The sequence below is a fragment of the Poecilia mexicana genome, unplaced genomic scaffold (assembly GCF_051168715.1).
Source record: "Poecilia mexicana isolate PSO_F unplaced genomic scaffold, ASM5116871v1 scaffold_2, whole genome shotgun sequence".
NCBI classification, from domain to species: domain Eukaryota; kingdom Metazoa; phylum Chordata; class Actinopteri; order Cyprinodontiformes; family Poeciliidae; genus Poecilia; species Poecilia mexicana.
Genome location: NW_028263371.1, coordinates 10,836,060 through 10,860,395, shown reverse-complemented (window position 1 = coordinate 10,860,395; position 24,336 = coordinate 10,836,060). Strand labels below are relative to the sequence as shown.

The 24,336-nt window shown below is 39.6% G+C and overlaps 2 protein-coding genes across 2 annotated transcripts; one reads left to right on the top strand and one right to left on the bottom strand.

The window, feature by feature from the left end:
- The first annotated feature begins 1,104 nt into the window (after positions 1-1,104).
- On the top strand, positions 1,105-4,333 carry dnajc15 (DnaJ (Hsp40) homolog, subfamily C, member 15). Its single transcript, XM_015000037.2, has 6 exons — positions 1,105-1,254; positions 2,425-2,476; positions 2,672-2,745; positions 3,431-3,507; positions 3,585-3,655; positions 3,956-4,333. Exons 1-6 carry the CDS (start codon positions 1,153-1,155, stop codon positions 4,024-4,026), a joined length of 447 nt encoding a protein of 148 aa, XP_014855523.1. The 5' UTR covers positions 1,105-1,152; the 3' UTR covers positions 4,027-4,333.
- A 373-nt stretch (positions 4,334-4,706) lies between these two features.
- Positions 4,707-23,946, bottom strand: sestd1 (SEC14 and spectrin domains 1). Its single transcript, XM_015000034.2, has 19 exons — positions 23,662-23,946; positions 20,334-20,403; positions 20,147-20,255; positions 19,976-20,066; positions 19,771-19,884; positions 15,791-15,904; positions 15,612-15,706; positions 15,468-15,523; positions 13,620-13,694; positions 12,837-12,994; positions 10,775-10,897; positions 9,975-10,169; positions 9,782-9,896; positions 9,534-9,699; positions 8,464-8,545; positions 8,232-8,354; positions 7,804-7,995; positions 6,823-6,926; positions 4,707-6,524 (listed from the first exon to the last, which is right to left on the bottom strand). The coding sequence occupies exons 2-19, from the start codon at positions 20,401-20,403 to the stop codon at positions 6,248-6,250; spliced, it is 2,259 nt and encodes a 752-aa protein (XP_014855520.2). The 5' UTR covers positions 23,662-23,946; the 3' UTR covers positions 4,707-6,247.
- Between the last annotated feature and the right edge of the window lie 390 nt (positions 23,947-24,336).

The following is a 24,336-nucleotide window of genomic DNA, read 5'->3' as shown; positions in this document are numbered from 1 at the left end:
ATAAATGTTTTTATTTTTTCTTCTTGCAATTTAGGAGATGTTCAACATATTTACATAAGATGAAGCAACACTTATCAAAGCTGTCTACATGATAAATAAAACCCATAATTTCTTTCCTAAAAATGCTTCAGCCTTCAGCAAATTTCTAGGTGCAAATCAATTAAATATGACTGAAGATGCTCTAAGGTATCTGGTATAGGTGTCTGTATTTCCAGGTAGCTCCTAGATGCGTCCTTGTCCGACAGGCAGTGTTTGTGTAGAAGGTTTTTATCTGTCTCACATACAAACAAACTCATAATAAAGGCAAAATGTAGAATATTAAGAGGACATTCAGTTTCTGGCTCTTCAGTTTTTTTTTTTTTTTGTTTTTTTACATTAAAATTGATTCCTTAATAAAAATATAATAAATAAAGAGAGTGAGATGTTGAAATAAATCTGACATTATAGAATGAAATAGTACTGAAATTAATGAGAATGAATTACCATTAGATAAAGTGGAAACTTTAAAATTAATTAAAAGTTATTCTCTCTCACTTGCAGTTGGTTAATGTTTTTCTTAACATCAATGGAAGTTTTATTTTTCTCTCAGCCTTTTAGCAAATTCAGAATGACATAATAGATAGCTTTTGTTCTTGCTTTCAGCTTTTTAAACTTTTCTAATTTTATTTTTACAATTGATACAAAAAGGTACAATGATAAACAAAAATCAGTTAAATTTTTATTGATATTATTATTTGTGTATATCTTTTCCATTACAAATAATTATCTTATTTAATGACTGAATTTCAGTAAATTAAGTTTTGATTTTATTTATTATTGTTAATTCATTAAGTCTGCTTGTTTTTTATTATTTAATTAATTACTCATTTATTTATTTACTTGGCACACTGTACTTGTTCTTTGTTTTCAATTAATTCAGTCTGTGAAAATTATTATTTCATGACATTTTTTAAAAAAGAAAACAAGTCAGAGGAAGCTGCTCCAAAGTGTCTTGCACAAGAGCACAGGAGGAAAGGAACGGAATCGCTTTAGGACGGTTTGCGAATGGGTTTGCGCACCAGCAGGAAGTGGCCATAAACATTTAAGCGGTGAATTTTATTTTGAAAGGGACGAGCGGATACACAATACAAAACGTGACGTCAGGGAGGCAACATGGCGAAGACCGGCGCAGCACCGGTGGATGAAATAATGCGATATGCCGAATATTCCCCTAAAACAAATATTAGGAGTGACGCAGAGATAGACAGACGGTTGGTAAGTGTCCGGGTTGTGGTCGGTGAGTCTTTTTAGCGTCTGTCAAATGAATATTGTGAGATTTAATGACAAAGTCTGTGGTAACCGCCGCGGTGACCGCTAACGGCGTCAAGCTCGGTTACATCAGAAACGTGTGTTCAGGTGAAGCAGCTTTAATTCAACGGTCAGAGTGTTTGGTGCAAAATTACTACCTAGGTTCTTAATGAGAAAACGTGTAATTTTTATCTGCCTATTAATTTTACATTAACGACTCTTTGAAGGTAATAATGCATGTTCGTGTCGTGACCTTTTTGTACATAAGATACTAAATACTGAACTTAAACTGAGTGAATTTCATGAAAAATAACATGCAGTAATCAGTCTTGTTGTAAAACGTTTAAATCTAAATGATATAATATTTATTTCCTGACTAAATTGTAATATACTAATTTGATCATGATTAAACTATATGTCATTATAGAGCATTCTGGACGTGTTTGAGGGTATTCAGAGTAATAGTCAGGGTTACTTTGCGGTCTTTAAGGATTTTATGAAAGTGTGTTTAGATCTGGATAAGTCTGGAAAAATGTTACTGCTGTCAACAAGAAGGATGGAAATGAAAGCCAATTGAAACCATCTTCTGTGGCTGGGGGAATAAGCCAGACACTCAAAATGTGTATAATTGTAAATATTTGTTTCGAACTCAGTTTTGCTGTTTGTCTTTTATTCCCACTTTAAAACCGGAATGTGAGGTCTGCAGATCTGAGTCTGGAACAGGTTGACATTTAGACAGGAAAAATGTGTAGGAACGTCGAATAGTTTTACATAATGTTTCTTTGTTGCCTAATAAGTTTCTATTATTACATTTCTTCTCTTTCATTCACCCACTTAATAACCTGCGTTAATTTTATGAAGTTCATTTGGAGTTTATGCTTTTTTTTAAATTTTTTTTTAGGGAAACTGATGGCAGATGTGTAATTACATGAGTAAATATATTTGTTGAAGGCATAAAGAAAACACATCCTACGTCTGATTTACCTCTTTAGCCACTAAAATGTTATTGGATGGTAACATTAGGAATTTAATAGTATAATAAAGATTGGTTGTTTTTTCAGGGTGAAGCGGATCACACTGTGGCAGAGCCTTCATATGGTGTGCTTACTTATCAGTTCAACCTTGTCTTGTTGACAGGGAGGGACTCTGATCGCAGTTGGCCTTGGTGTTGCTGCAGCGGGTTTTGCAGGTAAAAATAACTCATTGCCAGGTTGAAATAAATGTAGCCTGCTTTAAGAGTTATTCCTTTACTGCTAATGCCTGTGCTGCTGAAACCTTTATTGGTTAAATACAAACAGGTACAGGATAATTTTTTTCTGCCTTGTATTTTAAAATATTTCTTTATCCTGTTTTATTTTTTTTTTTTCGTTTTTTTTGTCCCCAGGCCGTTATGCGTTCCAGCTGTGGAAGCCCCTGGGACAGGCTTTCTCTGAAACGGTCAAGAAAATGCCCTCAGCAGTAAGTAAAATATCACCTGAACGTAGTTGTGATGTTCAGATGAGCTAAATATTTTGTTGAGTTTCTCTCACTGAATAAAAAAAAACAGTAGTTCATCTCATAAACAATAAGCGTTTTCATTAACGCTTATTACGTGCATTTTGAATTATTGTATAAGAAAAGGTTGATGGAAATGGTAAAATTCAAAATAACTAACTTAATTTAGCAAAAAAATATTTTTACACTTGCTTAAGGTGGTTTGTGGTTGATGTGCTGAAGTGAAAATGGAAACACATTTGTTGAACAAGCTCTAATGAAGTAAATTTCCCCATCCACTGGAGGATCTTTGCCTTACCAGAGGCATGAAACTCAGAAAAAAATTATTTCAAACTTCCAGTTCAGAGGGGAGAGCTCTCTACATTTTTTAGAAATGTGTATTAAATTGTTAGTTTTCAACCTACTACATACTTAAGTGTTTAATATCTGACGAAATTACGCTTTGTGTAGCCTGGTTGATTCGCGCCAAACCAATAGAGGGAAACACACCTAATAAGCATTTTTCATTCAGTTTTTTTTTTTAGTAACATTTTAGAAGTCTTCTTGAAAATTGTTACAGTCGTAGAAATTCTTGAAAAGTCTAAGAAGCAAACTTCAGTTTGCCGGTACGAGTCAGGACTCCAGCTCCAACCATCTTCTGTCCCCTCAGGGATTCTCGTCTTATTACAAAGGAGGTTTTGAGCAGAAGATGTCGAGGCGAGAGGCAGGCCTCATTCTGGGCGTCAGGTGAGCATTTGAGTTAGCATTTGTGCTAACACATGAGGCTAATGATAATAACGATAACCTTCATGTGTTGAATTCAGCCCAGCTGCCACAAAGACCAAAGTACGTGAGGCACATCGGAGGATCATGGTCCTAAATCACCCAGATAAAGGTAACTTTACACCATCTGCTCCATAGATGCTCCCTAAAACGAGCATTTTCACAAGATAGGAATACAAGGAAAGTAATCTATGAAACTGTCGAATTTAACTTTTTCTCCTATGAGTTGGTTGAACATCGTTGTTACTGTCTGACAAGTTTGTCTGACAGCTGCCTGTAGTTGAACAGAATGAAATTTACACTCATACCTTTGGAAATCCTGAATTTTAAATGTTACGTTGATAATTTTTCTTGAGCTTGTTCGAATGTCTTCAAGTGTCTAAGGCTCAGACTGAGTCATGTTTGTTTGTAGGCGGCTCTCCGTATCTCGCTGCAAAGATCAACGAGGCTAAAGACCTGATGGAAAAGGAGACTCGGCGATGACTCTCTGGGTCAGACTGTCAGCTCATTATTTCTGCTGCATCAACATTCACATCAGCACCACAGCAGGACCTCCTCTGAGTTTCATAGAAAACAAAGCAGAGGCTATAAGTAAAGCAGAAGTAAAGACGCTGCTTCTTTACTTATTGAAATGAAGTGTTGAAAGGAAATGAACAGGTTGGAGATGTAATGTTGCCTTCTAGTGGTTGCTGACTAAAATGTTGTGCTAGTTTATATTTTTTGTTCATAGCATTTTAATTTGAATGTACATATATTGGCATGTAAAGTGTTTAGTAAAGATGTACTTAAACATTGGAGTGAGAAATGTGTGTTTGTACAACAAAGTTTATTTAACTTACTGGGTGTTTAAATGAGCAACTTGCTTGATGTGAGATCAAATTTTAACAAAATGTTTGTTAAAAAACACCTTCTCATATTTAAAGGGTTGATTTGTTGGTTTTAAATAACTTTAACAAAAATCAGGTTGTTTTTTTTGCCCATTTAAGTTCATATCTGCCAACCACAAGAGTTCAGCCAGCTGTCCCTAAAGTGAGCTGTTTGTTGAAGGAAGCTCTATTGTTCAACAGTGTGTTGAGCCCATGACACGGCTTTTCATTAATGATTTTACTGCTTTGTGCATTTTCAGCATTCCTCCAAAATAAGACAAAAAAAAAACCACCAAACAAGTTTCTCATATACTTTATTTAGAGGAGGATGTTGTGGTTTTTGCCATTGGACGGTAAAGACGGCGTTTAGCAGACACACTTACAGCAGCAGTTCCTAAGAAAAAACTAACCAGGAACGACAAATGTTGAACTTAAAACATATCAAATAAATAGAAGAAATTTGACCTTTTCAGAGGTTGCATGTCTGCATCTGATATCACGAACAAACGCGTCAGTTTCCCCACGCAGTCTGCAGTAACATTTGAACTGCTTTATATGTAGATACTGTTTCAGAAGCAGGAACGTAGGTGGAGACTGTCTGCTGCTATAGAACCGTCAAAACCCAGAGAAACCTTCAGAAGGAAACATCCTCTCCAAGTCCAGCTGAAAGTTAGACACATGCTGAGCAGAATCCACTTAAAAACACTGTGCACTTTATACTGCAACTCAAGAATTGATCTGAGTGACGGAAACCTTCTCACCGACTCAACCACATTAAAGCTGGTTCTTAAAGTAAAAGTATGTGAGCAGAAAACGGGACCCACTGCATACATCTGCTTAGATTTCTACCACATAAGATGTCTTTACATTTTAGGTGTTGGCCAACGAGAACGACTCCAATCCTAATGAAAAATCTTTATATTTAAAACCACAGCTGGATGGAACATGGTTTTAATAACTGCTGATATTTCAGATTTAAACTTGTAGTTTTAATTAATTTAAGCGTTGTTGGCTTAGTTTAAGAGTAAATAAGTGATGATAGAGTTTTAGTGAAAATCGCCAGTTTCTGGCCTGCTGCTGTGAAGCCTTGACATCACTTGTTTACACACAAACTGCTCTCTTTGAATGAATGCTTGATTTGGACACTTTGTACTTTCTTAGATGCTGAAAAGCAAACAGGTTACAGATATTGTTAAAAGTGTAAATGTTTCCTTTCAGCTGACTGAACATTGCTCTTTTTTTTTTTCTTGAAATTCTCTGAGACTCAAATTAGGTAACTTAGCTGCTATAAAAGAGTCCTAAAAGCAGAATGATGCTCAGCTTAAAGGACTCCAACCATGATGGCTTCTTTTCTGAAATCTGGAGAAAAAAAAGGACATTAGAAAGACCCAGAGAGCAACAAGAAGACGGGTTAAGCACCATGGAAGAATTGCTCCAGTTGTAAATGAGGAGGAGGCAGCAGTGGCGTTAGGAGGGCCTTAAGCAACGATTCTCCTCCACAGAGCAGAAAGATGAGCTGCAATTATTCCAGTTTTCACTCTTTTTACTGTTTACAACCACCGATATCAGAGAAACGGCACAAGTCCTCAGTTTCTGTCCCAAAGAGTGAAAGAGCGACCGAGGAGAACGGCCCTTCATGTTTCTCCGCTTCCACGAGAGGTTACGCAGTGATGCTGAGGAGAGGTTTTAATTTACAGAAACGGTCAGAAAAATGCAGACTTTATTTTGCAGCGGGAATACGAGGACGCTTCGTGCCTCGGGAGAGAAGCGCTCCAGACGTCAGCAGCCCCTCACTGACAAGCTTCATTAAGGCTGCTCGGTTTGACGTCGGGCGTCCGCTAGCGGTCCTGCGTGGCTCGCTCCGAGTCTTCGTCCTGATGCTCCGCCTCCTTCTCCTCCTCGTCCTGCTCCTCTTTCTCGCTCAGTTCCTCCCCGATCACATCCAGCCTCCCCTCCAGGCCGTTGACGGCTTCCTGCTCCTCCTCCTCGTCCTCGTTGTTGAGAAGCCTGGCCTCCTGCAGCTGCAGCCGCCGCTCTTCGATCAGCAGGAGGCGCTCTCGAACCCCCTCCGCCGTGGCTGCCGTGTCGCTGGGACTCCCAAAGAACTGCTCGCTCCTGAAATGACCACAGGTTTTAGTCATTTCATTTTTTCCCCCCCCTCTTCTTCCAAGAAGCAAATCATTGAATTTAATTGAATTGAATACATAAGTTATTTAAACTGTTGGAAATACACTTAAAGAAAAGCCATCTAATGCAACTTATTTTATTGTTAAAAATTAAACAAAACAAGAAATGCTTTCAAAAGAATGAATAAAAACAAGCTGAGGAACCTGATGCTCTGATCGCACATTTGGAACATAAAGTAGAGCAATAGCTAAATAAGTGAAAGGTTAGTAAAGGTTTGGGTTTGTACCCGTCAGGGAAGATGATGGGCAAAGTGAGTCTGTCCAGTAGAGTTCTCCCTGAAGAGTCGACTTCATCCAGAGACTCCACCTCCACACGCTCCTGCTGCAGCACCTGAAGCAAAATGGAAACAAATAAACGTACAATAAAATTTAGACTTTAAAATAGGGGTGGAACGGCATATTGCAATCACAGGTTGGTATGTTTTCAGTTTTAAGTTATCGTTTTAGCGACGTCTTTATATTTTGTTTATTCTGGCTGTACTCAAAGAATATTTTTCAAATTCGAAAAATGTTTTTGATTTTATTCCGTCTTAAACGGAATAATGGTTTGGATTTTTCTTTAATTAAAATGATGAAAGCACAGCCAATGCCTGGATAGGAAGAATATATAACAATGTAACCCCTTAAAAATGGTCAGAGTGAGAGGTCAGACATTTTTCAAAAACATTGTGCCAAGAACTGAGAATAAAAAAGTACTGAGACACTAGGTTTTTTGTTAATCTAGTGTCCCAGCTGTACCTGAATGCAGCATGAGAAGAGGGCATGCTGGAATTAAAAAATATTGGCGACTATTTGGAAAGAGTGATAAACACACTTGGTATACACACTTTTATTAAAGTGCTCCATGCAAATCATGCTAATATGAGACGCAACATTCAGCTTAAAATGTGAACCCAGTCAAATCTTTTTGTTACTTTATTTTGAGACAGTATAATAATGGCAAACACTGTTATTCAGCCGTATGGAAATGAGCTAAAATCAGTAAAAGCTTTTAAAAATTAGGGCAATAATGAAAATATTTACAAAAACAATATAAGTTAACTATCTAGTGAAGTGCTTAGCTTTATGTCAGAGGTCAAAGCAAAAAGATCAACTAGTCAGTGAGACTCAAACATACAGGAAGATGAATTCAGTCATTGAAACAGGTTTTTATTTCCCAATTATCATAAAATCCCAATGCGTTCGTCTCCTCTAGTTGTGAAACTCACCCTCTCTGCGGCGGTGTGGAAGTTCAGGGCCAGCTCCAGCCGCTGCTGCCTCTCGTCGGCGCTGACGGTGAACTGCTTCCACACCCGGTTGAGTCGCGGCAGAGTGTCGCCGGACGAGCGCGTCGTGCAGCGCAGCGACTGACAGAGGACCACGGTCGCCTGCAGAAGCTGGCGGCCGTAATCGTATGTGCTCTGCGAAGACAAAAAAGAAATACAGTTTGAAAAGCAGAGCCAGTTACAAAACTGATGTGTGATAAATAGAAGATCTAAAAATGATTTTGGCGCAGACAACCAACATGTCTCTATCTAGTACCAACATTAGGGACAGATTTTACTATATAGCAGCAATAAAACTTTCCAGTCTCAGTTTGTGGAAAGTTAAAATTTTCCACAAACATATTTTTAGTTTTTTCTATGGACTCTGTCACCTGAGCCACATCCACAAACTTCTTGTGTTTGTCCAACATGGTCCGTGTCTCCTGGGAGTCGTCTCCCAGCCTGACGTGTGTCTTCAACAAGGCGTCCAACAGCTCACCGAGCCACTCGACCGCCTGAACACATGCACACGCACACACACACACAGAAAGATAATCATCTGATCAATACAGGAAATATACGTCAGTGTTTGAGTAATCGCTTTTAAATCCATTCGCCTTTTACCTGCAGAGCATCTTCTTCACATTTAAACAGCTGAACCATCTGCAGCATCTTCAGCCTCCTCACATCCACCATGTCCTCACACCTGAAACACACACACACACACACACACACACACACACACACACACACACACACACACACACACACACACACACACACACACACACACACACACACACACACACAGGTTCATTAAATGATTACTGAGTACAACCACTGCTGTACTCAATAACTTCAGTTATGAACAGTAACATGTACAGATCAGAAAATGAAACTCTGCTGTGACTTTGTAACCCGGTTCGTACATTTTTCCCACATTCACTTTTCAAGTATTTTCAAGGTAAGTTTTCAAACTTTTCCAGCACCACACTTTGGAGATAAAATCAAGACAAATGACCTACAAATAAACCTGATAAATAATTCATGATTGTGATATTATTTATTACCGTTATTAATGTATTGTGATAGGATCTACATTCTACTGCAGGAACAAGATAAATTCAAATGACATTTTATGTTTTGTTCTCGGACCAGTCAGGTGGATAAGGGTGTGTGAGAGTGTGAGACATTTCAAAACACCAATTTAAATAAAAAAAGAAAAATTGTCCAATTTCTGTGACAATGTTTAGCATATGAAAATATAAGCCAACCTTTGTTTCAATTGCAAAGATCAACAAGTCATTGAGACATTAGGAATAATAAATATTCATTACATTGAAACGATTCAAACAAATTGTGTTAAATTAAATGCTTACATTACAGAAAGAAAGTTACAAAAAAAATCTTTAAAATATGGTTTTCTGTCATTTAGCAAAAATAAATAATTTTGGTAATTCTAGCTGACCCAAAACAAGAAAAGTTTATTCTGATTTAACTTCAAAACATTGGGAAAAAATGTGCGTCTGAGTTCAACAGTAAATAACACTTTTAATCAAACGTTACACTACACTTTATTACAAAACCGTTCCATTAGGATATGAAAGACTTTCAAGCACTTTCTAAATATTGAAACTCAAGCATTTTCAAGGATTTCCAGCACTCTTCCATAAAGAGGAGGGGTGCAGAGCTACCTCTGCTTGCGGAGCTCCATCTCCTCCATCACAGCCTGAACGTGCTGGACGTTGTCCTGCTGCTCTCCGGGCGGGCTCTCCGCCTCCTCCAGAGCCCACGACGCCTGGCCGCACATCTGCTCCAGCACCAGCGTCCCCTTCTGACGGAGCGAGGACAGGCCTGCTTCTGCACGGGGCGAGAACAGGCGGAGGGGGGTTAGCGTCACGGAGGACGGCGAGGGGAAGATGAGTTCGCTCGGAGAACAAACCAACAGTCTGCAGTTTCTCCTCCAGCAGTTTGAGGTTTTGCTGAATGGACGCCCCGTCGGCGGGGGACACGTCGGCACAGAGCATGCCCAGGAGGCCGTCCAGCTGCTGAGACAACTGCGGACACAGAGTGCGGGGTCGGTCAGGCGTGTCGGCCTCGGACAGCTGGAAAGCACGCGGCGCAGTTGGCGTTACCTCCTGCGTGGTGCTGTGGAAGGCGTGCGCCGCCTGCAGGACGTTCTGGCGCGTCTCCAGCTGGGACGCCTGGCTGTAGCAGACGTCGCTCAGCTGCTGCTGCAGCGCCTTCAGCTCCACCACCTCCTCCTCTTCACCGGCGCTGAGCAGGGCAGCGATCTGTTGGTTCAGCTCCACGTACACCGCGAACCACTCCTGCACACGCAGAGAGAGAGAGAGAGAGAGAGAGAGGCGGTTTGCATGAAACCATGGAAACGACGCAAACATCCACCTGAGGCTGCTGAACATTTACCAAAAAACTTACCTAAATATTTGTAGCGTTTGGTAAATCTCTTTAATTTGAACACAAACACTAACTTCAGTTTTAATCCATGAACATGAATTTTGCTGTCAAATAAGCTTGTCGCAATAAGCAATCGATCAATTAATTGCCTAATAAATTAAAATGAGCTGCTTAATTTCCATTCTGGTGATTCACATTTTTTCAAGGGCAATTTTATAATCCATTTTATTTATGGCTTTAGCTATTAGTGGTTTTTATTTCTGTTTTATTTTGGTGTTTTATTTTGAGTATTTAAGATACCTTCCAGTCCCAGTGTGAAGTGTTCTTTACAAAATAAAAGTTTACTGGAATTTGAGACCAATAAAGTAATACATTACTTGAAAATGGTCTCAAATCAAGAGTTTTATTCATCGCAATAATTGCTGGGACAATTTAACGTCCACCAAAATTAGTCGTCATGCCAGGCCTGCTGTCACTGGAGGTAAACACTGAGTTTGAGAGACGTGTGTTTTCCTACACTGTGCTGACTCTCGATCTCTTCGTGTTTCTGCTGCAGAGCCTGCGCCGCTCGCATCGAGTCGCCGATTGTTTGTTGAGTCTTCAGCAGCTCTGAACCGGGACCCTGCAGCCAGTTCACCACCTGATGAAAAATAAATGGGAAAAAAAAGAAAAACATACATGCTGATCTTATCTGTGGGTATTTAACTCAGTATTTATTGATTTCATATCAAATAAAACTGCCAAAACGTAGCAGAGTGAGACACAGGCAGCAAAACCAGGTGCCTTCCCATTAAAGCATCATACATTGTTAATGTTAACGTCGATGTCGATCACACGCCAGGCGCATCGTAGCTTTCATACTAAGTGAACTGGATTTACGTGGAGGTCTCCATATTTTTTAACCACTCAAAGTGCTTTATGTCTGTCAGCAGATTCATCCGACATATTAGTAGCATTTGTGGGGTTCAGTCAGTAGGCAGGCTAACAGGATGTCCATTAAAACACGCCAAGCATCCTCCTCCAGAGGGAGTTAAAAAAAAGGCGCAGTAGTTCACATGAGCAACCAGCAGGGGGCTCTGGTGCTCTACCTGCTGCTCTGTGAGTAATCCACTTCACTACAGACGAGTGAATGAACTCAAAGCGTTTTGAGGGACCGCTCCACTCGTTTTGCTGTCTTAGCAGTTTGAACACAATCTGTCTTGAAAGTCACCGGTAAAAGTTTTAATAAAGTCAATCTATTTTACTTTTTGATAAAGCCAGTTAAAACTGTGGTTACAGGCTGTTTGAGTTTAGAGTTTAATCTAAAGTGACACCGTTACCGTCACCATCAACGTCACAAATTGGCGTAATGCATTTCAGAAAAAGAATATTTACTTTAAAAAGGCAAGTTAAACTAATAGGAGGATAAGGTTTGCAAGGTTTGAGCTGAAATTAAAGCAAAATGAATTTTTCTGCCGTTTTCATGTTTGTTTAGAAAAAGCGGATTTCTGGTTCCCTTTTAGATTCACTCATGAGGTTTCTGCATGAAGAAAACTACACAGACTCATCATAACTGTGTTAACTAAGGTGAAATACTCATGGTATCAGACTAAACGGCAACATCTGCAGATGTTTGGTTGCTTTCCTGTCAGAATCTTGAGTTAATTGTGTTTATCAGGTCAGTGGCGCCTTAAGCGGCACACAAACACGACCACAGTTCGATCCAGAACTAGGCCAACCCCCCCCACCGCCTCACATCCTCTTAAGCTATTGGGTGACTTATTGTGGTTACTATAGCAACCCCAGGCTCATTTCCAAGATGATGTTGTTACCCATCAGCCCCTGTGGCTGTAAGACCTTCAGTCAGCAGAGAATACTGTTCTTGTGCTGAAAAGCTGCGCCGTTTCTGAGAGTTGAAGGTTAAAACTGATGAATACACAGAGGAATGAATGCTGCAGCATCCGCCTGACACGATTACACATTTATAACCTGTTCAAAAACATAACTCTGACTTTTAAAAGGCGTATGAGGATGAGAAAAATTAATATAGTGAAGTGATTGCAGGTTGGCTTTTCATTTTATATGATTTCTGCACATCTTTCCAGAATTAATTTTTCAGTCCTTTCAAGTAAGAAAAAAAAGAGAAAGAGTAAGAAAGGAAAACAAAAAGTAAGGAGGGCAGACAAGGAAAGAAGGAATTCAGGGTTTTCCCCAGTGTATTATAAGCCTGGCGGGCCACCAGGCTTTACTTGTGCCCCCACCAGGCTGAGTATTGTTTATTTAAAGGACAAAAAAGAAGAAAGGGATGACACAAGGAATGAAAAAAGGGAAACTAAAAGAGCAGGAGGCCATGTGGCTGGATGGAGAGAATGAAGTTTACATCGAAGGAAGGACTCAAGAAAATGAAATGGATACATAGAAGAACAAGCGAACGAGGAGAAAAGTATAGAAATACAAATGTTTTCATATTTATATGCTCCTTTTCTGAACTGATCCAGAAAATACTGGAACCAAATCATTTTATTTGTTGGGCCCCTGCTGTGATTTTCTACCGGTTTCATTTGTTCTGGTTCTCTCTGTAAAACGGCAGCGTTCGTTACCTGCATGACCTTGGTGTGGATCTCGTCCAGCTGTGCTCTCTTGTTCCGCTGCCTGCACAGCTCCTGGTATTTGGTGTACTGCTCCCTGAGCGAGTCCAGCAGCTTCGTCACCTGAGGCTGAGCCAGCAGCTCCTCCTCCATGGGGCACCAAGCTGGAGCTGGGAGAGACAGACACCAGAGTCGATCACGCCCGTGTTTGAAACAGGTTTTAGTGATAACATCGTCAGATGGACAGACGGGATTTCATTAAAGACTGAATGCTGCGTGTAATGAACCACTTAAGTACTATTAATTTATCTATTTTTCAATGACACACTGTTGCACAGCTATAAAGCACTTTGGGGAAACAACTAAACATTTATCCTGACCTTTTTTTTTTTCTTTAAGCCCCATAATGTAAGAAAACCAAGGATAAGCAGACTAGCTATGACAATTAGCTTAAGTTAGCATTCTAATTTTAACAACTATTACCTCAAAAGTTGAAATGGAAAAAAATCTCTGACTCAACTTTGTTAGTTAATTTAAAACACTGCTTTAACTTAATATAATTAATAACTTGGCAGAATGCAGTTACAGATGACTTGCACAATTAAGCTAGCAGACAGTTGCTAAAGCTAGCAACTAGCTTTAACAGTTGGTGGTGTTAAATGACTTTCATGTTTCCTAAAGCAATAATAAAATAAATGTATACAGCACCAATTTATTTTGTGTCACACAGTAAGTAAAAATAAACCCTGATTTCTCTCAGGTCCGAGGCAGCCATTTTTTTTATTGGTTCCTCACCTGCCTGCCCTCCTCCTCCTCCTCCCTCTGAGCCGTTGAAGCGGCGCTGCTGCAGCTCCGACAGCAGCTCGTGACCTGCACACACACACACAGAAGTTCAAACAATAAAGGATTTTACAAAAAGATAAATAAATAAAAATATGGGAAACAATGAGGGGTCAGTGTTTGTTTACATGCTGTTACATTATGACAGAAGCTTGTGAATGGAGGATGGTGGTACCACAAACAAAGACTCCTTTAACCTCTGGCCAACACACACAAGCCAGTCCTTTCAATGAGCACGTCCACCCAGCATATGCAGATGATGTTAGTGGCCGTTTGGCGTCAGGTTTGGTGTCAAACTAGTCTGTTGGTGTCGAACACCTCAGAGTCAGCACTGGAGACGCTGTCTGGCTGTTCAGACTCATTTTAGCTTCACTATGCAAAGCTATGCAAAGCTCACATTATCATTAATTCTGCATGCTACCAAAAAAAACCCTAACAAAGAATGTCAGGTTGCCAGGTTTTATAAAGACGCAATTGGATTTTACAGCAGGACAATGATCTGAAGCACAGCAGGAAATCCATCTTTGAATGGCTAAAAATGATTTAAAAACAAGACAAGGTTCTGCAGCCCACACTTAAATGAGATTGCGACGCTCTGACATAACCATAAAGAAGCTGTTTGTGCTAGAAAATCCTCTCGCATGGCTGAATTAAAAGAATTCTGCAAAGAATAGAGGGCCAAGGTGGTAAATGCTTGATTCCAATCTCTCCTGCCAAGGACGGCACAGCCAGTTCCCCTAACGAATGAAATGAGCACATCAGCTTTAGTTTACTGATAATAAAACTGGTTTCATGTTTTGAAAAACTTGAACGTCATGAAAAGAAAAGCAAAAACAGGAGAGATCTCTCTAAGGAATGTGTCCATTTTTGGCAATGGGAAGTGTCTGTGTTACTGATTTTCATAGTTTCTTTGATAATTCAATCTGCCATGCTTTTGTAAAGTAATTATTGCGATTCTGTGAGAATAAAGCTTGTTTTTGTCTTGAGGACAAAGAAATAATTGTTCAGTGAAGCATCATGTCTGTGCTTCATTATGAGGGATATTTCATCCTCACATTGCTCGCCCGACCTTGATGCAGTTGATCATTTGGCTCTTTGAATCACTGAGGAGTGTTGCTGTAGAAAAATGGGTCATTAATAAGAACAGAGCTGTTCTCTGTCATTGTTACCTTAAAACCTCCCATAAAACCATGATAAAATACCTAAACAACTTTTGATTGTGACCTTAAGAAATCTATCAATTTTTGTTCTGGATTCTTTGCCATACACATATCAACTCTTTATTTTCTAATTCCATTCATAATCTTGCAGTTATTACATGCTTTCTGCAGGTTTTAAAGACCATTACAAATGGAAATGTACCAAAAAAATGCTAATAAATAAATTGTATGGGTTGGCAACAGGAGTAAGCCAATAGCAAAGACGAATATTGTTCCGTCAACTAACGAAAAATTTGCATTTACACGTGATGGATGCAAAAAAAAAAAAAGACAGCTAGCTCGCTAGCAAACGTGTGTTAGCAGCAAGTTAGTGGTAGCTGCAGTGGAGACGTCTGCATGCAAGTCAAACTTTCGAAGAAAACTACATGGGATTTATCAGATTAAATAGTCCTATCACAACAATAAATGAATTAAAGGTCAACTCATTACTTTTTCCCTTCAAATTTAAGACATTTTAATGCCTTACTTTTATATACATGAATAAAATGTGAAGACTCTGTATTAGTTGAAATGTTTACACCACTGGAAATCTGTTGGACCCAACGTAAAACTGGTTTACATTCAGAAAGAAAATAATACTTACCAGTCTGGAGGACAGTTTCAGGATCAAAAGATGGCAAGAGAGCTCCATCAGTAGATCTACAAAGATAAAACACAGCGTCTACTTCAAAACTGTAGCTGTGTGTGACTGGATACATGTCCGAGGATCCTGGGGGAGTCTGCCTACTTGTCTTTGTCCACCGAGGCGCTCTTCTCACTGTCGTTGATGATCGTTAGCTCGTCCAGAAGAGACGTCGACTCCTTTGTGAACTTCTCAAAAACCTGAAATAAAAGACAAATAAATGAGGTGCTATCAACATGCAGCGAGCTGTAAAAGTAGACGTCATTTACATATATTTCACTTACCAGCCTCTTGTTGAGCCAGTCGCTGTGGTCGTAGTCCAGACTTCCTCCGAAATCGTCCGTCAGCTGGCACGGTTCGATGTAGCGAGTGAGCTTATTGGCCGAAACCAGGATCACCTGAATCGACGAATAAAGGTCGACAACAGCTGGTGATACTTTTGTTGAATGAAAGTAACGCCATGCGGTACAGTTACATATAAAGTTTGCTCTCAAAGTCTCAAATCATAAATTCAACCATAATTTCACGGAGAAATAAGGGAAGGAAAATCTGAACTGCTTTTAAGACTATTTTATTGGATACGTTTTATATTTTTATCTTTTTGTGTTTCCCAATTTCCATCTGTTTAATGATTTTTCTAATTTCATTCAAGAGGGTAACATTACACAAAGAACACGTCTCCAAGAAAAAATAAAGTATATGATTTTTCTTTTCTACTTCTGTAAGCACTAAAAAAAATATTTTTCAATTTCTTGAAATTAAGTGGATTTTATTATTATGCTCTAAAACTTAAAAAAGTGAAAAGTGTAGCATTTACTTGGGATTTGCTTGGATTTTTTTTCAATGAGTGCACATAAGCAGCGCAGTTGTTCAGTACATAAGTTCACAGCACGGTCACTAACTTGACTATTACAACAACAACAGGGGCTACTTTAAATATAATACCATAAAAAACAATTCAAAACCAAAATAATTGTTCAATAATAAGAAGACAGACGGCAAATTCTGCTCTGATTTCTTATTTTTTCTTTTCTTAAACAGCCATCATTGGTAGGGCCAGACATTCTCTCTTCTGTTTCATTTCATCTTTGCTCACTTATGGAAAAACTAGGTTTAAATATGTACTTTTCCAAACAAGCCTCTATTACACATCCCATAACAGCAGCCTGGCCGTGAACAGAGAAAACCTAATTACAGCTTTTATAACAACTTGAAGGCATTTATTGCTCCCTCACATCTGTTTTCTTCCTTTACTTAATAACTGTTATTAATTTTCTGCTCACGCCTGAATCACATTCCCTGGGACTCGGCTTTGCAGCGGAGCAGCAGATTGTTCTCTTTTGGGTTGTTCAGCAAACGCATTCGAGAGGCCGGGGATAATAAGAGACTGTGTGGATATCCCAAAATCATAGGGGAACTTTAGGAGATCCTGTGGCGCTCCACTAAATTCTCCAGAATCATAACATAAGACACGGTTGTGATGTTGATCGTATGTAATAACTCTGGACTTCTGCTCCTTGGTTCTCCAAGTCGTTATTCTGATTTCCTTCAACAGCAACTACTGACTAAATAGATCGTCTTTGTTTCCATCATATTCATAAACAACTCTCAACAAAAAAAAAATCTTAAAATCCATCATTGCAGCTGCATAACTGCACAATGGAAACATTGAGAACATTCCAGTCAAGTCAGGCAGATATGTGTGAAATAAGAAGCGGCTACTTGCCTGAACTCGCAACACTCAGAGCAACAATAAAATACATTTTCCTTTAAATTGCGCTACATTTATAAGGAAGATGCAGGCTGAGCAGCAGAGGTAAGTGTCAGAGTTTAGCCTATGAAAAACAAACGTAACCCATTCTGCCAATGTGAAAAGAGCTATTCTGCAATAATAGTCGGAGTCAGTAACAAAGAGGAAATCCTCACATAATTACAGTTCATCAAACTGTTTACATGACAGTTTGGGACACTTTAACCAAACCTTAATAAAGCCAAGCAGCCCTATTCGTTGTTTGGGTCTTTATTAGAGCCACTTCGTTAATCATTGACCCAGTTACTGCAAAATGCTTTAAACCAACTTTTTTTCTTTCTACAAAAAAAAACTTACAGATATTTTTCTTGGATCAAACTCTACATTATGTTGGTTTGTTTGACCCAAAATACAATTCTTGTGATCCACAGTTCTTGGATCACAAGATGAACTTTTGCCTCAGAGTCTCTGACGGTTTCCTAATCTGAAAACAGAGCACACTGTGTTTCAACTCGGCCTGCAAGCTTTAAGAATTATAACAGAAAGAAAAAAAGAGAAAAACAAGCTCACCTTTGAGTTAACGCCAACTTTAGACAGTAACCTTGTTTTCTTTTTTTCCCCTCATTTTCACATGAATAGCATCTGCAGTAAGTCTGGCTCAGAAATAAACCTGGAAGAGACAGCTGGCGGAGAGTCTGTCTTCCAGTTGTCACGGCAGAAGATGCCAGCAGTAAACCTGGACTCCAACCAGAGAGTGTGAGAGTGTTTTTGATATAAGTGCTGGGTCGGACGCTACAGCAGCTGTACAACACACACATCCCGCTGTGTCAACCACGACGGCTCTCCATAGCTGAGATGAGTCACATTTCAGCAGTGTCACTGGGGTCTCCATATCTAGCAGCTGTGCATGTTTGCTTCTGCCCAGGAATGGACAGAGGACAAAGACGCCCAGAGACACAGCAGAATGATTCCACCAACAGTTTGTTACGACTCTCAAAACGTATGTTTTTGTTTTGTTTTCAGCAAATTGAATCGACCCAAATAGTGGGATATACATTTCTGTTGCTCTAGAGCTTGAATTTAACCCTTTGCTGCTCACGGACAACTCCGGCTCGGTTTAAAAACAGGGTCACCTTCACGTCCACCGTGACGGATTATCTTTCCGTAACTACTTCCAAGTCGCCACACAACACCAGCCGACTTGATCCGGTTACCGTGGCAACGATCGCCGAGCCAACACGGCTGCGGAAATTTGGGTCAGTAAGACTACAGATCTGTATCAGCAAAACCATCTGTCTTTTGGTCGAGGTGGTGACGAAAAAAAATCACACACGAACACACACTGCAGTGTCATCTGAGGGGTACGGCAGTGATACTAAAGGCTAACGCACACACATACATACGCACGCGCGCACACACACACACACACACACACACACACACACACACACACACACGAGTCAATTTGTTCGATATTGTTCTTGGATAAGAGAGAACTCCAGAGAGAACAATGGGATTTAAAAAAAAATATAAAACAGAAAAGCTGTTTTCATTTGCTTTAAACAAGATCCAGGAACGTCCCACAAGAGCTGGAGTTTTAGAGGAGCTCAGTTATTTGCTTCTTGTCAAACTTAATTAAATCCTTTCTCTTGCCTCTTTTTCCTGCCAATAACTCATCATCATCGAACACAAAATGCTCTCTGTGCTCCAGTGCAACCGCTCAACTAACAGATTAGACGAAGCAGAGATAATCGTTGTTATTCCCATCATCTGTCATAATGTAATTACTGATCAATGTATCTCACCAGTTTTAATGAAACACCCACCAAAATTATCTAACACCAAAGAACAACGCTTGAAAACAAATTCCTCAGATTTTACAGAATAAAAACACTTTATTTTGAGGGAACAAGAACAAGAACCCAAAATTAGGGAAAAGATGAACCAGAAATCACAGGAAATGATGGTCTCAGCAAAACCCAACAGTTATCATCTAAATAAAGAAAACACCCAGAAGCTACAGAAAAATTTAAGGTAGTACAAGCAGGAGAAAAACGACGATGATGTGTGTGTGTGTGTGTGTGTGTGTGTGTATGTGTGTGTATAATATATATATATATATATATATATATATATATATATATATATATATATATATATATATATATATATATATATATATATATAGAGTTTGTTCTTTTCTAATTTTAGGCACCACAATGGCAGAAAAAACCCCATCAATATCCTGTAAAAAAATATTATTCTTTTAAATTTTCTGTTTAATTCTTCTTCTTCTCATTTGCGTAGAAACCAGAACATTATCGCCCCCTATCAGGTTGAATTCAGTATTGCACACCTAGATCTTGAAACACTCAGGGATGAACTACAATTTCATTACAATGTGTTATGCTTGTATTTTTTTCATGTCTGGTGTTTACTTTCCAAATACCATCCAAGCATAAAAGAACTAAAAGCTGGTATTGCGGTTTTGCTTTTAGAAGGCGAGACTCTTACCTCAAAGCCCAGGCGATCTTTCTCCTTCCAGAAACAGAAGTGGGTGACCTTCTTATCCCAGAATTCATCAGGCTTCACCACACAGACCAGCGACACCTCGGCTGGGATGACGTTCTGAAACCCCACCCACACACCACCATCATTAAAAACCCACAAAAAAGCTACCAGACGTCTGACCCTGGAAGAAGGTTTAACGTATTTCCACCTGCAGCATGAGGACCACCGTCTTCACGATGTTCCACTGAGACCGCCGGCCGTCCACGATCACAGTGAAACCCCGAGCCTTGCACTTGTCACTGGAAGTGGGAAACGGGAGTTTAGCTTCAACAAGGACTCACAGAAACACTTTAGGCTAGCTTGGCTAGCATGCCTGTACCTGGGGATGCTGAGCAAGTAGTCCAGAGTGGCGCTAAGTTCCTCCATGCTGGTCTGGTCCGAGTTGAGGGGGATGGTCAGGATCAGACCACTGCGCCGGTCCTTGCCTCCTGTCACAGACGCCCAGACAGGTTAGGTCGCTGAAGGCAAGATTTGGGATTAAAGCAACATGATGACAAGTTTATTACCTGAGAGGAAGGCCAGCTTCTTTTTTAGGATGGGGAGGATGGAGCTCGCTTCCATGGTGATGCCAGACATCTGGAGAGACATGAGAGACTTCAACCAAAACGCCAACTGACAAGACGAAACTCTTGGTGCTGAGATTACTAACGTACAGCAGGAATTGTTCAGAGGGAATAAGACAACATACACAGGGCACAACAACAACGATGTTTCTGGGATTGAGGAGACATTCGAGTAGCTGAAGTCACATTAAGCTAAAAAACAGAAAATGCTTCACTCTATTCATATCCTTGGTGGAAAAAGAAATAAATCCTCCACTTCAGACAATTAAACTTTCATACACAAATCAGTCGGCCAGCGATTATAATTCCTGTTCAGTGCCTGAGTTTAATCTAAGGACTCCCACCACATCAATCAACAGCTTCCATGTTTTTACAGTCAACTTAAATAAAAATTATATTAAGGTTTGGCACATAGTTTCAGATGCACAAACAGAGATAATCTTGTAATTCCTTAATTTTCTGTTGTATTCAGAATACTACCACTATCAAGGATGCTGCAGCACATTTTCCACCTTACTGCGTTTGGAAAAAGCCATCATCTCAAAGCAAAACCAGCCTCATCATCTTATTTTTCTTTCCAGCCTCAACTTCAATTGATGCCCGAGCAGCTCATTGGAAATGACTATTAATTTCACTACTTGTTTTGATTTTATCTTCAGATGCCCTCCTGTTACACACTTCATTTCAGGAAGGAATGAACAACTCTGGGTCTTTAACAGCAAAGAGAAATTAAGATTGATTTGATTGGTCATTGAACACATCATGAACACTGTGATGAGCTAAAATAATCAGCGATCATCATTTAAAGCAAACTGCTCAAGGATCAGCTTTTAAAACTTTGAATCTCTAAATAACTAAAGGAAAACAAACAAAACATCCAGCATCCTAGACTGACTTGTGATGAAATTTTAGTTTACAAAACTACAGAAGGCAGAAAACATCCGTGATTTTGTGTAAAATCTCATAATTTTCTATAAATATTTATGCTCTGCGGGCTTTTGTTGTCTGTCAAAACTGAGTGAGTCAGCTGTCAAATGTGTACAAAGGGCTTTGAGTGTAATATCTGTGGTGAAGACCTCAAAAGATAAACACCCTGAGTAAGACGGGGGATGAGTGCGTCTCAGCTCATCACCTGAAACCACCAGCAAAGAAAAGCGCTCAAAACACAGAGAGACGTGACAGATGTTTAAAGACCTGTGGGGAAAAAAAACACAAGTGTCACCTTTTCTCCTGTGAGGTTCGGAGTTGAAGAACAGAGCCAAGTTCATAAGTGACAAACCATGAAAAGATGGTTTGAGTTTCTACAAAGAATATCTGACACACATCAGAGCAGCTGAAGTGCTGAACAAATAAGGCAGGGACAGTTCTGTTATTTTTCCCAAAACAGATTTCCTCCCAGCTGGCGATCCTCCCGGCAGATTCCAGTTGCTGGCTCCGGTTCGCCTGTGATTTACTGCCTGTTTAATCAGGTTGTTTTCTTTTCTTTTTTTTTCCAGGTCGCACTCAGCAGTCTGACCGTAAATCAGCAGGTTTGTGTTTCTGTTGGTTTAGTGGCTGGTGAAACATCTGTGCTGCTCTACTGCTCACCCTGCACTTTTCATCTGTCAATTATTTCTCCTGCCTACTGTCATCGTCTTTGAAGGTAGTCATTGTAGCAGGGTAATAGTGAATTATCAAATATCATGTCTCAGCAAGTGGTCTGGAGACATGATCCCTTCAAAACTCATAGATTGCGATTTTCTCTTTATATTTGTAAGCTGCTGGCTCTTAATTTTACTATTAAAGGCCAGGCTTAACACTTGAATTGCTGTCGTTCCAAATTTACATATCATACCAGTCACACTGTGGAAAGTAAAAAGGATTGCAGCCCATCACTCTTATTAGGATAATCCTACTTTAAAACTACGATTAGTATATCCGTGAAGCATTAAACTGCAGGCTGGAAACCAGAGCTGATAGCCCAACTAATTAAGCAGATAATATCAGCCTGTTATATTCGAGGGACAAAAGCATGGCAAAAAAAACTATCTCTATGTATCAAAACAACATAAGAATAAAAACATACTATTACCTGTAAAAATTATGTTATTTTATGTTTTCAGCAGTAGAAAAAGCACAAAACCATAGGCCTGGTTGAACTGACTGACGGGTTCTTAACTTTTTTTAAAAGGATTGAATGATTCATCCAAACCCATCGGGGGAGGAAAGTTGTTCCACAGCCTGCAGGCCACAACCTGAAGAGAATGAGCTCCTTTACTCATAGGCCTTGTAGGTGTATAAATTGTGATAACAGCGCAGATAGTCCATACAGAAAAATTAATCATCAAATTATTGATTTAATCCAAAGTTTCCTGTTGTAGTGATTACAGTGAAGTATTTTTTGTATGTTTTTGACCACTTAGTGCCCTTGCTACCAAACAAATGTACCGTTACTCTCCGAGTCCGACAACTCAGCATAAAACTAGCAACTACACATTTCTCAAGCTCACTTTAGATATGGTTTATTAGCTTTGGGAAAACATGCCAAGAACCGTGAGTGATGCTATTCGTTTTGTTATTTTGTTTCATGCTGTCCATTAACCAAGATAAAAAAAAATCAAGCACATGCATTTGTTGACATCACATGAGGTATAAGTTGCCTTCATTTCTCTTTGTTTGCATGTTTTCATTCAAATCAATACTTCAAAATGTGTTTACCCGTGCTAGCTTTTCAGCTTGGTTTATGTGACTCTTGTTATGTCACAGACCCAAATACACACAAAGAAGTAAAAACTGCTTTTTCTTCAGTGCGCTTTTGAGGAAACTTAGCATTTACGGAAACTTTGAACAGGAAAGCTATGCTTAACTACCCAGCTGTGTTTTTATTATCTTTGTACGTTTGTAAGTGAAAGAAAATTTTCACTAGTTTCTTTAACTATTTGAATACTGGCCCCAATGTGGCCCCATATATTTATTTCAACCCCCCGTTTTTTTGTTTTTTTGTTGTTGTTTTTTAGACTATTAGGGTTAATTTTGGTGTTACTGCAGCACTCAGGCTATCCTGTTGCAGCAGGGCTTCACCTTGGTCTGCGTTCCTGCAGTCTCCCTGCAGCATGGCTCGGCCCAACACGTCTCGGCTCGGCTCGTTTCAGCCCGACCCAGCGACACAATGACCTACATTCTGCAGCCACATACTGCGGTGGCTGCGGGTGTAAACCTCCATCATCACGGCGCCCACCCGCCCACCACCGACAACTTCAACAATGAGTATTGATCCGGTGGCTTTTCTTACCTTTTCGTCAAATCCGCAGCATTTTCCACTGTCCCAAATTTTCTCCTCCCAGTCCTCCTCCTCCTTTTTCTTGTCTTCTTTTTGCCCTTCACTCCTGTCGCTCTCCTTCTTCTTCCAGAGTCTCACTAACCAGCAGAAACGACTCGCGTTTTATATATATAAAAATGTACAAATGAACTGAAATCCTTAGTTTGCTCCCTCCTCTCCTTCAACAACAGTAAAGCCACACACAAACCAGGAGGTGGAGCCCGTCGCACTGCGCAGACTCAGTAAAGTCAAATCAAAAATTCCAGCTTCCGGTGTTACGTCGAATTCTGGACCCGTTGTGTTTTCAGTAATATGACCCAAGGAGGCGCTGTTCCTTCATACATCTGCTGTCCCTTATGTCCCTAAAATCTGGTTAGGGTTAAACTGGCCCCATGAAGAGTAAATAATTTTCACTAAACTCAGATTTATAAATAATTTTTTATTGGTCATATGTAACATTCAAACTTTCAGAAAAGTTTCAGAAAATTTAAAGTTTTATTCAGCCATGATGATCATCAATAAGCAGAAATAAATTAGCAGACATAAATGTACAGTGTGTGTGTAAGTTTCACTGTTTGAATGAATTTGTGAAATAAATAGATTTTAAAAAATTCTAACTTACTCAGTTGACACTGAATGTTATTCATG